Source organism: Anolis carolinensis, chromosome 1 (assembly GCF_035594765.1).
Source record: "Anolis carolinensis isolate JA03-04 chromosome 1, rAnoCar3.1.pri, whole genome shotgun sequence".
Taxonomy (NCBI): Eukaryota; Metazoa; Chordata; class Lepidosauria; order Squamata; family Dactyloidae; genus Anolis; species Anolis carolinensis.
The window spans coordinates 327,792,533-327,805,673 of record NC_085841.1 but is presented as its reverse complement, the minus strand read 5'-3'; the positions used below and the strand labels follow the sequence as shown (position 1 = coordinate 327,805,673).

At 39.8% G+C, this 13,141-nt stretch overlaps 1 protein-coding gene across 5 annotated transcripts in view; it reads right to left on the bottom strand.

Moving 5' to 3' along the window:
- ttc6 (tetratricopeptide repeat domain 6) overlaps positions 1–10,571 on the bottom strand; it is a 136,935-nt gene extending 126,364 nt beyond the window's left edge. For 2 of the 5 annotated variants that reach the window (XM_062968296.1, XM_062968300.1), the window contains exons 1-7: positions 10,367–10,560; positions 6,961–7,990; positions 5,356–5,445; positions 4,425–4,523; positions 3,028–3,111; positions 2,579–2,668; positions 2,192–2,269 (exon numbers count right to left, since the gene is read on the bottom strand). In XM_062968296.1, the coding sequence (XP_062824366.1) occupies positions 2,192–2,269; positions 2,579–2,668; positions 3,028–3,111; positions 4,425–4,523; positions 5,356–5,445; positions 6,961–7,980 (1,461 nt within the window). In that variant the 5' untranslated portion in view covers positions 7,981–7,990; positions 10,367–10,560. Of the gene's footprint in view, positions 1–2,191; positions 2,270–2,578; positions 2,669–3,027; positions 3,112–4,424; positions 4,524–5,355; positions 5,446–6,960; positions 7,991–10,366 lie in introns of all 5 variants that reach the window. The other 3 variants (XM_062968299.1, XM_062968298.1, XM_062968297.1) reach the window with 3 other exon arrangements.
- Positions 10,572–13,141: the final 2,570 nt, after the last annotated feature.

Genomic DNA, 13,141 nt, shown 5'->3' with positions numbered 1-13,141 from the left:
AGAGTCTCGCTTATCCAACGATCTGGATTATCCAACGCATTTTTGTAGTCAATGCTTTCATTAATATTTTGGTGCTAAATTCATAAATACAGTAATTACTACATAGCATTACTGTGTATTGAACCACTTTTTCTGCCAAATTTGTTGTCTAACATGATGTTTTGTGCTTAATTTGTAAAATCATAACTTAATTTGATGTTTAATAGGCTTCTCCTTAATCCCTCCCTATTATCCAACATATTTGCTTATCCAACGTTCTGCCGGCCCGTTTATGTTGGATAAGTGAGTCTCTACTGTACTGTATTTACAAATTTACGACAAAAATATCACAATGAATTTAAAACACTGACTACAAAAACATTGATTATGAAAAGGCAGACTGCGTTGGATAATCCAGAACATTGTATAAGCGAATCTTGGATAAGTGAGATTCTACTTTAATATGAAATAATTACTGGGATAGAATAATGCAGAACAATATAATCTCTAAAACCAGGACAGTAAATAAACAGGGGAATTCCACACAGGAAACAATCAGGGCCAGCTAACACCTCCCAACAAAGTATTCCCATCATCAAAGTCTGGCAAATCCTCTGTTTTCTCAGGGCCACAGACAGTAGAAACACATAAAATATCGCAAAGAACACCACTCTGAAAACAAGGGAATTCCAGACAGGAAACAATCAGGGCCAGCTAACACCTCCCAACAAAAAATTCACTCAGGGAGGAAACAGCCAGGCTTTAAAGCTGCAAGGCCTTTACATCCTAATCATTTTGCCTCCAACAGACAAAAAAAACCAATCAGAAATATTGTATATTCACAACCTTTAGGAAATAATATCCCCTGATGGTGCAGCGTGTTAAAGCGCTGAGCTGCTGAACTTCTGGACTGAAAAGCCGCAGGTTTGAATTGGGAGAGCGGAGAGAGCCCCCACTGTTACCCCCAGCTTCTGCCAACCCAGAAGTTCAAAAACATGCAAATGTGAGTGCATCAATAGGTACTGCTCTGGCGGGAAGGTAACGCCGCTCCATGCAGTCATCCCACATGACCTTGGAGGAGTCTACGGACAACGCCGGCTCTTCGGCTTAGAAATGGAGATGAGCACCAACCCTCAGAATCATACATGACTGGGCTTAATGTCAGGGGAAAACCTTTACCTTTACCTTAACTACCACCAATTCCTCAATACTTTTATTTCCCATACCACCATACTTTGCAACAGCAACGCATGGCCGGGCACAGCTAGTATATACTATAGCTGTGAAATGAGAAGGGAAAGGCACTGTGTACGTGACCAAAAGGAACCTTTCATATAATTCATGCTTTCTTTAAAAAATGCTTTGGATTTTCAGTCACAACTTATGGACAACTGTGTTTCACTTTATTTAAATGCTGGTGAGTGAACAGCTCCCACATCTCTTCACTGTATTCTAAGAGTATTCCAATCCTCCTTACTACCGCAAATTCTCATTTTCTTTTTTTTCTTTTCTTTTTCTTTTTGGTTGTGAAACACAAAACCACATCCATAAATCTTGTGCCATGTGTGACTGGTTTATACTCCATACCAGTATTTCTCAAGCTCTGCTCCCCCAGGTGTTTTGGACTTCAGCTCCCACAATTCCTAACAACTGGTAAGCTAGCTGGCTGCAATTTCTGAGAGCTGAAGTCCAAAAACCTAGAGGAGCAGAGTTTGAGAAACACTGCACTATACAAATGATAGTTGATAGGTTGACTTATATTTTAACTTTTAGCAAAGAGGAATAAAAAATTACTATTTCAAAATGTTTCCAGCAATACAGGCATCTTGGTCTATGCTGCAGTAGCGTTATGCATATTACATGAATGTGGGTCCCAGTGAAAATTGTGTGCTTACTTTTGAAAAGATATTTACTGGATTGCATTGCAAAAGTAGCACATTTTCAGTTTGTTAAGTGGTCTAAGACTTTGATACTCCTGTAAGTCAATTATAGAGCATAAGCATAAATGGACTGTTACTGGGCACCCTATTGAACAAATAATTACAAGATTGTGTTCATGATGATAAACAAAATGTATGGCTTGTGAATTTCAAGAATAAGAAAAAATATGCCAAACACAATTAACTTGGGGAAAATATAACAGTATGAACAAAAGTAATCAACAGAATTAATTAACAGAAATTAGAAACATTTGCAATTTTGAAATTTTCACCTTAACTTTGACAGTATCTTCTATTTCTTGCTGTGCTTTGGAAAGAATACTCCCCCTACGTAGGATTTCTGGTATGTCCTGTGGAAAGTAATAAAATATAACTTAATACTTTCTGTGGTGGTATGGAAGATTCTAGGGGACAAGATTGTGGAAGTCTGATTTGAGGGAAATAGGATCATTTGGATAGATATTCAAACATCCAAGCAACAGCATATGAGCATTAAATGGGTTATCTTCTGCAACGCAAAACCCAAGTTCTTCTCTTTGGAAGGACATAATATTTTGTTAATTTGGCACATCCTTCGATCATAGGAGCTAGCCTTCTGCTGTTTGCTCCACTGCTTTATTAACCGGAAACACAAAGGTTTACAATTTTGAATGGTTCACCTCTATTTTGACAGTATCTTCTTCCACTATGGAGGCTTCCTGTTGTTCTTGATAGAAAATACTCTCCTTTGGTGCACTTCCAGGTATTTCCTGGAAAACAGAAAAGGACAAAAAGAACATATAACCAGAGCAATTTAATCAATATTAATGACATTTTTGAAACAAACAAATAATTTAATTAATATAAGAGATTTAAACAAGCTTTGCTTTCAGCTATTAATTCTTTAGTTTATTAGCTTTCGGAAAGAACTCAAACAACTTGGCACAGTCTTATGCAGCCAATACTGTGCTAAATATTTTTGTTAAAATTACCAGATTGTATTCATATCTATAATGAGAACTAAATGAAGCATGGCATGCTATATTTAAGGACTAATGGCTTTGAAAGAGAAGAGCAAGAAAGAAAGAACAAGTATTAAACAAAATAACTCAAAATGCTTTACGCTAACCTCAATAGCACCTTCCTCTTCTATTGCATCTTCCTGCTGCAGTCTATGGGAAATGTTTTCCTCTTCTGGTTCTGCAGATATTTCCTGTAGAAAATAATAAAAGACAGGAACAATGCACATTGTTTCAATGGTCCACACAGTCACATCTAGAATGAACTACTACAATGCACTCTATGTGGGGCTGCCTTTGAAGATGGTTTGGAAACTGCAGTTAGTGCAAAAGTCAGCAGCCAGATTACTAACTAGTGCTGGTAATAGGGAGCATACCATGCCCCTATTGAAGCAACTCTACTGGCTGCCGACAAGTTTCCGGGCCCAATTCAAAGTGCAGGTATAAAAGCCCTATATGATTTGGGTCCAACCTATCTTCGAGAATTGCATCTTCTTCTATGAACCGGAGCGGACCCAAGATTGGTGGGGAGGCCCTCCTCTCAATCCCACCTCAGCGGTTGGTGGGAACGAGAGAGAGGGCTTTCTTGGTGGTGGCTCCCCAGCTTTGGAATGCCCTCCCTAAAGAGATTAGGGTAGCCCCCACTCTCCAAGTTTTCTGCAAACACCTGAAAATATGGCTTTTAAAACAAGCCTTTGACTATGTTTAGTGATTGTGGCCTAAATCACTATATTCGAGGATCAATGATTTCACATGAGGACTGATATTGAATACAGCTGCTATTTTTGTAGCTTACTGAGTTTTATAGTATCTTTTAAATTTATTGCTGTTTTAAGTGTAATTGGGTTCATATTATTGTTGTTAATTTATACTTTTGTTGTACTTGTATATTGTTGCACTATTGAGTGCTTTCTGTGAGCTGCCTGAGTCCCTTCGGGGAGATGGTGGCAGGATACAAATAAAGTTGTTGTTGTTGTTGTTGTTGTTAACAAAATAAGATATAGGTCAGAGTTGAAAAAGTGCAGCTCTCCAAGTTCCCCACCCTCAAAAATATTTTGTAGGAAAATAAATTGAAGAAATGGCTCCACATATTCCATAGGAGCAATGGGTGAAAAATTCAGTACATTTTGGGCCCTAATAGACATTTTAGAGTAATTACAATGAACTTTAGTTCCAGCAGTAGAAACAAGTGTAAGAGAATAGTCTCACTGGTGTCAAAACAATACTTCACCTCACACACACACACACACACACACACACACACACACACACATAACCTCACAAACACTTTTATAGATGCTGATCAGAAGCCTTACACAGACATCCTCAACATACAGTATTAATGTTTCACATAAAGGCTTTTCACCAACAATATAACAAAAACATACATTATCTCACTCCAGAAGCTTAATGTTCAATTCTGCATATATGAAGCCAGGTGACCACACAGCAAAAGTACACAAGTTAAGAATTAATTTCCTTCTGTAACAGCAGTTTACTATAATACCTTTATTTGTTCAGCATCTGCTGATGTTACTTGTTCAGTTAGAGTTTCAATTGGAGATTCAAATTCTGCGGGCAAGAATTCTTTTGTAGCAGGTGATGGCTTTATTGGAAAAAATAATAAAAGCCTGAGTATTAGGGTAAAAACGTAGAATTCTTGGTATCACATTTTAGTCCTACTAGGAAGAAAGTGATGAGGATATGGTTAGCAGTTTGAACAAAAGCTGCAGAGATGCTATCTTTGAAATTCCTATCTGAGTATCAACCTAGACAGCTTTGGTCAATAACTATCTCTCAGCTTATCCTGAGAATAAGGAGGAGGAAGCTCATTTGTGTAACCTTGGATTCCTCGGCAGAAAGGTGTACTACAAATGTAAGAAATATATTTGATACAGTGTGATATACTCTATATGCTCATGCAAAGATCTAGAAATTTTAGCCAAAAAATCAACCCAAAAACCTTGGTTGACTTATCCATAGATCTATCCATAGATCCCTAAGGACCTAAAAGCACCACCAATCTGGGTTTTTTAATGTCTAGGTGGGAAATTTGCAGTGGTGGACAGGGGTGGTTGCCTCCCTGAGGCAGCATTGATAATCCTTGACTTATCCATGGGTAGATCAAAATCGATACCTACCCTTGACTTGGGCATGAGGTTGACTTATACAAGAGTAATACGGGTACTTCACATTTCATAATTTCACATATTTGAAGTTTAATCCAAAGCTCTAGTCACCAATTCACAGTTCTCCACTACTGTTACAACACAACTATCCAGAGCAACCTTTTAGGTCAGTAGACTTATGGGGCATGAGAATTAATGCCCCCACCAATGTGCAAGCCGAATGCAGAGTCAGATATATGGATATACAGAATATATAATCATTCCCTATGTATTAATAGAGGGGAAATTAATAACTCTCCTGAAACTTACCAGCTCTATTAATTCTGCTTCCCCTGGTAAAACCTCTGCACCTGAAGACTCCATTTCAGCTGGCTCAATGTCTTTTTGAACAGCTGGTAGCTTTATTTTACAAAGGAAATAATAACAAATATCAGAATGCACAAGTATGTGATAGCCAATAATACATTTGAGATCCCAATTTGAAGAGCTGCTCTTGACTTTTAATATACTCAGCAGCTTGAGAACAAGCTGTTTGAAGTAACACCTGCATATGAATCAGCTAAGACCTTAATGCCACCCTCAGAGGCCCTGCTTTCTAGTATGCTTATAGAGATTGGGATAACAGTTATCAGAGACAGGTTCTTTTCAGTAGCAGCTCCAAAAATGTGACACTCCCAAGAACTGTATCAAGACCCAGCCTCCTCAGAATTTTAATACATCTTTAAAATGCATTTATTTCAGCTTTTCCTGGAGGTTTTTTCCCCCCTTACAATTTGTTCTGAATACTATTCAGTTTTTAGCTTTACGTTGATATTTATTTCAATATATGCTTTTAAACTGCAGATTAACCTTTTAAATCATCTTGTGAAGCTGTGCCCTTAAAAGCCAGAAAAAGATTGGAAATTGTGTATAATAATATGGAATAACCCCATGATGCCTAAGTATGCCTAAGTATGACAAGCATTAGCAAAATAAAACATGAAACCTCCAGTACACATTTTTAAAATCAAGGCTGTTTATTTAGTTCAGTTTCAGAATGCTGCTCAGTAACTTTAAAATACTGACCAGAACCAGTTCTAGGGAAACATGTAACTCCCCTGATAAAAACAGTTTCACTGGCTATTGGTTCATTTCCAGACACAATTCAAAGCGCTGGTCCTGACCTATACTTCCAAACTATCTAAAAGACTTGTGTCTCCCCAGGTTCTAAGATCTACAGAGGATCCACAAACATTACAGGTTTACTTGGTGAGGACACCAGAGCCTTCCAGTACCTGTTCTAACACTCTGGAGCACTTTTTAGCTAGGCTGGCCACTTTTGATTTTTGTTGTTGTTGTTGTTGGAAGGTAAATATCTTTTTTTTTTGTTGAGAAGAGTTTTAATGTTTGAGGTGGGGGCTTTATTTGGGTGGTTTTTAAAAACCTTTGCTTGTCTTTTAACTGATTTTATTGCTTCATCTTTGATTTTATAGTTTATTTTCCAGGTCTTTTTAAGTGACTATTTCTGAGTTGCCTTGCATTTCATTCTGGGAGAAAGGTAGAATATCAATGAAATTAATTAGTTAATGATAAAAGACTCTTCTCTCTCTCAAGTATTTTTGTTTACTTCCCCATCTATAAATAAATGATACATTATTTTGTACAACTACTGTATAACAATTGGGTATGTATAAAGTATGTACTTCAGCTAATACAGCTATGCAACCATATAAAACATTTCAGTGGAGAATGCATTTAAATTTGATACACTTTGCCATTAAAATATAGCAGAAAAATAAAGAGAAGCTGGCAAACATTATTTTTGTCCAAATACATGAGTGGTAATGCACTGCAGCCATTTTAGGCACACACACACACACACACAAAGTATTTTTATTCAGTCAACTTATGTTTAACTTATTCTACTTTACCTACATCAATTTTGATGTTGTAATCGTGGCCAAGAATACTCTCTAGGAGTTCTTTGATCCTAATGTCTGACTCAGTCAGAGCAGTAGACTTCAGGGACGCAATTATTTCATCGATAGACCGTCGAACAATTCCAGAGTTCGAAGACACATTTTGAACAGAAATGCGTATTTGTGACTTACTCTGTATGGATTGCCTCATGTGTGACTTTGTTCTATCAGCACGAGTGTCTTCCCCAGAATCTGGAGCAGACTTCATACCAGGTGGAATAGTGCTTTTTCTACGATGTGATTTGTCTAAGTCTAACACTGAACTCAATACACTTGGCTTTGACATTTCTTTACCAGTTTTAGGGGACTTTTTACTCAAAGGGGAACCTTGAGGAAATGATTTGATGGGTCTTGCAACAGCACGTTCAGCATCATGTTTTTGCTCCAGCTGCTCAGTATAAGTACTGTCTTTTGGTAGAAGGCTGGGAGAGGGGAACAGTAATTTCGGACTGACAACCTTTGAATATTTGGGTTTGGGTGTGGGCTCTGGTTTCTTTAATAAACTGAGTTGCTTACTGGTACCAGCTAAGGAGGCTATTGCTACTGACATTTTTTTACGTTTATATTTTTTACTATCACTTTTGCATTCCAGTACTGCCTTTCCAGAGCCAGGTCTGACTTCTTTCTCAGATTTCTTTTGATGAGTTGCGGCATCTTCTGCTTGCTTTTCCTCCTTGGGTACCTCAGGGAAGATCCTTACTTTGGGGGGGAATTTAGAATCATCCTCTTCAAAAAGGGATTCAGGCAGCAGGAATGGACTCTTTGAGGTTAGGCAAGAATATAGTTGTATGTCAGATGATTCTTCTGCTGGTGTCACCTCCAATATAGGTTTATTCTGAGCACTATGAACAATAGCTGCTTCTTGCTTAAACTTCAGAAATTCCCGTCGAGATTCTTTACATATATTCTCACGCTCCTTAAATAAACTCAGTTCTTCCAAATAACTTAATCCAAGATGCTCACGTTTTCTAGCCATTTGTTTACACCTTGGGAAAAACAAACATAGAATCTTGTTTATAAAGAATCATAGGATCATAAAGTTGGAAGAGACCTCATGGGCCATCCATTCTAACCTCCTGCCAAGAAGCAGGAAAATTGCATTCAAAGCACCCCTGACAAATGGCCATCCAGCCTCTGCTTAAAAGTCTCCAAAGGAGGAGCCTCCATCACATGCAGGGCAGAGAGTTCCACTGTTGAACAGCTCTCACAGTAAGGAAGTTTGTCCTAACGTTCAGGTGGAATCTCCTTTCCTGTAATTTAAAGACATTGTTCCACGTCCTAGTCTCCAGGGCAGAAGAAAATAAGCTTGCTCCCTCCTCCCTATGCATAAGATCAATTAAGTGATAGAGAGAGCCACTGATACTAATCACTTTGTAATTTAGCATATTTGTGATTATCTATACTCTAGACATCTTTCTTTAAAAACTGAAAAATGAAAGGAACCTTAGTGAAACCCAAAAATTGAACATACTTCAGTGAAAAATGGAGCAAGAAAAGCCCCACCACTTCTATCATTTCATTTTCCCATTCCACAGATAAATTATCTGAGATGCATATATCAAGCAAACTAGAAAACTGACTAATACAGCATTCATAAATGTTCGAAAAACAATATTTTACACCATATAATTTTATTAGGACTGCTGCCCATCAGGAGAAAGAGTTAATTATAGCATGTTTTGATCATTCATTTACATAGTTATGCATGTAAATAAATGCAGTAATTTCAGCATTGGAAGCACAACACTACCATCACATGAATACTTGTTGCAGTGTGCCTTCAAGTATTTTCTGACTTATGGTAACCCTAAGGCAAACCCATCATAGGGTTTTCTTGCAAAGATTTGCTCAGAGGGGCTTTGCAATTTCCTTCCTCTGAGGCTGAGAGGATGTGACTTGCCCAAGGTCACCCTCTATGTTTGAATGGCTGAGCCAGGATGCAAACCCTGGTTCTAGGATTCTAGTCCAACACTTTCAGAGAACTTTCAGAGAACACTCTGAAAACAGGGGAACTCCAGACATGAATCAATCAGGGCCAGCTAACACCTCCCAACAAAGGATTCCCCCAGGCAGTAAGCAGCCAGACCGTGAAGCTGAAAGGCTATTCAATGCTAATCAAGCTGCCAATGTCTGTGGAATGTTCTCCCACCCTGAACATTCCACAGACATATAAACCCCAATTGCCTAGTTTCAACAGATGTCCCAACCTCTAAGGATGCCTGCCATAGATGCAGGTGAAATGCCAGGAAAGAATGCTTCTGGAAGATGGCCATACAGCCTGGAAAACTCACAGCAACCCTGAATCATAAGAGTTTGAAGAGACTGCAAAGGCTTTCGAGTCCAATGCTGTCATGCAGGAATACACAATCAGAGCAACTCTTGAAAAACCTATATATTATCTATAGAGATACCATAGACAGGTAGACAAATATACTTTTATTTAATAATAGTCACATGATGCAGATGAACCATACTGAACTGGAATATATGGCTATGTAAACACATATAATCCAATTCAATACAGTTAAATCTGCATTATATGAATCTACAGTGACCATTATAATGCCGTTCAAACTGCATTATAAAGAAACTTACCCTATTAATGTGAAACTGGGGAATATCCTTTTCATCTAACAAACGTTTCATCTGTCCAAATGAACCAATTAACAAATCAAACCTTAACAGCACATCTTCCTAATTTTCATCTTTAAGCAACAGCACCTATATCTTCAGCCTTTTAACAGCATCACACCAAAAATGAAAGAAGTGCTTCCTGAAAAGGGGGCTTTCTATAATGGGAGAATGCTGTTGGGATTTCTTTCTTACAGCTGTTTAAGAACATAAAAAAAGGAACAATAAAACAACACCTCTTGAAATTGTGGGGTGCATCTACACTGCAGAATTAATACAGTTCGACACCACTTTAAACTGCTCAATGCTCTGGAATCATGGGAGTTGTACTTTGTTGAGGCACTAGTACTTTTTTGGCTGAGAAGGTTAAAGACCACAACTCCCAGAACTCCATAGTATCGAGCCATGGTTGTTAATGTGGTGTAAAACTACATTAATGTTATAGTGTAGACCAGGCCTGGGCAAAGTTGGGCCTTCCAGGTGTTTTGGACTTCAACTCCCACCATTCCTCACAGCCCCAGGCCTCTTCCTTTCCCCTCTCAGCCGCTTAAGCTTAAGGAAGGGGCCTGAGGCTGTGAGGAATGGTGGGAGTTGAAGTCCAAAACACCTGCAGGCCTCAAGTTTGCCCAGGCCTGGTGTAGTAAATGTAGCTGCTCTCTCCTTCCAAGCAAAAAGCCCCTTTTCTTCTCGGTCTCAACCTTAGCCCATCGCCCCTCAAGACGTCCATTCACCCCAAAACAAAGCAAGCGACTCCTCCTGTCTCTCAGGCTCCAGGAGACAGGCTTTCGACCTCTTCTCTCCTCTTCCTTTTGCTTCTCAACGGCGTTGGGAGTGAAGGAGGAAGGGAGGGGGACGCGCGTGCCCGGTTGCCTAGCAACAGCCCCGAGGGCGGGGCCAGAGAAATGGAGGTCCCAGTTTGGCTGGAGGGAAGGGTTCTACCTGAGCGCCCTCTGCAGGAAGTGAGGCGCGTTCGGAAAAACAACATCCGCTTCTAGGCCCCAAAACATTACTTTTAGCGTACTTTCATTGCCATGGCAACGTCGTATGGCATGTTGGGATTTGTTTCTTCCGGGAGGAAGCAGCCAGAAAGCCCTTAGCCCTCAGTAAACAACAAACTCACAGGCATCAGAAGAGCTGCAAGGCCAAGAACACGCCAGGAAAGTAAAGACAGAGATCCCCCCAGAGGAAAAATGTTCTTGCCATACATCAAGGGAAACACTGACCGCATAGGGAAGCTGATGGAGAAACACGGCCTACAAACTATCTACAGACCCACTAAGAAAATCCAACAAATGGTACCTTCAGCAAAGGACAAGAGGGATCCTTACAATAACGCACTTGGTTTCTTGGCACAACATGTTCACCAAAGGACAAGAGGAGTCTACCGCATATCATGTAGCTGTGGACAAGTCTACATAGGGATCACCAAAGCATTGCCCAAACACGAATCAAGCAACACAAAAGGCACGGCAGACTAATCCAACCAGAGAAGTCAGCCATAGCAGAGCACTTGATTTACCAACCTGGACACAGCATCTTATGCATCTTATTTGAGAACACAGAAGTGCTGGACCACATGTCACACTACACACTAGAAATCATTGAAATCCACAAGCGTGTGGACAATTTCAATAGATAGGAGGAAACCATGAAAATGAACCTAATCTGGCTACCAGTATATAAAAACTCTAAAACCAGGACAGTAAATAAAGAACAACACTCAGAAAACAGGGGAATTCCAGACAAGAAACAAATAGGGCCAGCTAACCCCTCCCAGCAAAGGATTCCCCCAGACAAGAATCAGCCAGGCTTTGAAGATGCAAGGCAGACCTTGTACTGTCCACAGATATATAAACCTCCCTTGCTTAGTTTCCAATATATCTCAACATCTGAGGATGCCTGCCATAGATATGGACAAAACGTCAGAAGAGTATGCTTCCGGAACATGCCCGGAAAACACAGCAACTCAGTGATTCTGACCACGAAAGCCTTCGACAACACAAACCCCAGAATTCTACAAAATGTTTTATGTCAAGCCAAGACCCCTCTCCCCCCAGTGAAATTTATGAATTACCTCAGAATACATTTGGGCTTTGGTGGAAATTGAAATTGTTAGCAGGGAGCTCCAAGGCTGGACAATTGGCTGCTGGAAAGCCCAGGAAGACTTGCAGCAGCCACAAGCTCCAGAAGATACATTGTTTCCAAACCCTCTTTTATGAGTTACATAATAACCCTTTAATAAACGGATACCCCCCCCCCCCCGGTTCAAAGTAGCCTTTATTGCTTCCTTTTGCTCTCTGCCTCCTTGCTTTAAACAACCAGTGCGCCCGCCCCCCAGGCCCAAATTAGATGTCCCCCCCTCTCCTCCTCCCATTTCCATAACCAATATTTTTATGGGAGAGTAGATATTTTTTGGGTAACTGAAATAACACTTCTGAAGATCTGCTATATATTTTGTGCATTGGCATATCTTTGTTCCTAGCAGTTTAGAGAGATAACCAGATATATCATTTTAACAACAGAGAAGCCTAATTTGCCTTGCATGAATACTAGTGGATATTTACCACTAAGGAGAAGATTCACGCAAACGAGTATTTAACACTTCTCAGGAAGATCATACTTTACAAAAGGTTATGATTATTCAAATAGTGTGAATGCCAATTAATCTCCAAAAGGGTCATGCTTCCAAAAGGCTATAGAGATTCCTGGTTTCCAAAAGGCTATGATCTCTAAAAGGTCATGCCTTTCCAAAACTTTCCCAGGGACAAGTTACTTAATCCCATCATACAGGACAATATACTGGCATGATCAACAAATGACATAGGCGTCATGGGCACCAGACCCACCTGATGAGTCACTCACTGGACACTTACTAAAACACTTGCTAAATAGATGCCAGGGACCTGATGGCCGTGCTTTGTTAGTCTTGAGGTTGAAACACTATTGCCTATTTACAGATTTATGTTTTTCTTTGTTTCCTCATACCATCCCACCCCTGCCTGCCATTGGACGACCGTGAATCTGTATCGGAAATGGGGAAAGCCCTCTGATTGGCTGTCGAGCTCCACAGTCCTGCCCCAATGGGGAATCCTCCCAGCTACTCATGACATCAGCACCGGCTCTGCCAATCAACTCGAAGCTGGCCTCTGTATAAAAATATGTGTTTTATTTGTATATGGCATGTCAGCTTCTTTGAACAGCTTACCACTAGCTGTCATCCTTTCTGGCCGGATCGAATAAATTACTTTGGTGGCTTCTGCTTGAACTGGTGAGACTTCTTTGATTCGGAACTTTAGGTATTAGCTTTAAGCTGCACCAGACATGGACTCAGTTTCCACATTCCAGATCTCACTATCCGTGAACTGCCCTAAATTGCTTGATAACACATTGGCACCACTTAAAGTGGAATAATAGCGCTATAATAGTTTAGTGCAGTGATTTCCAATATTTGGCTTTCCATTTGTTATTTTTAAATACCTGCTAGTATATAACAACTGTGGCCCCAT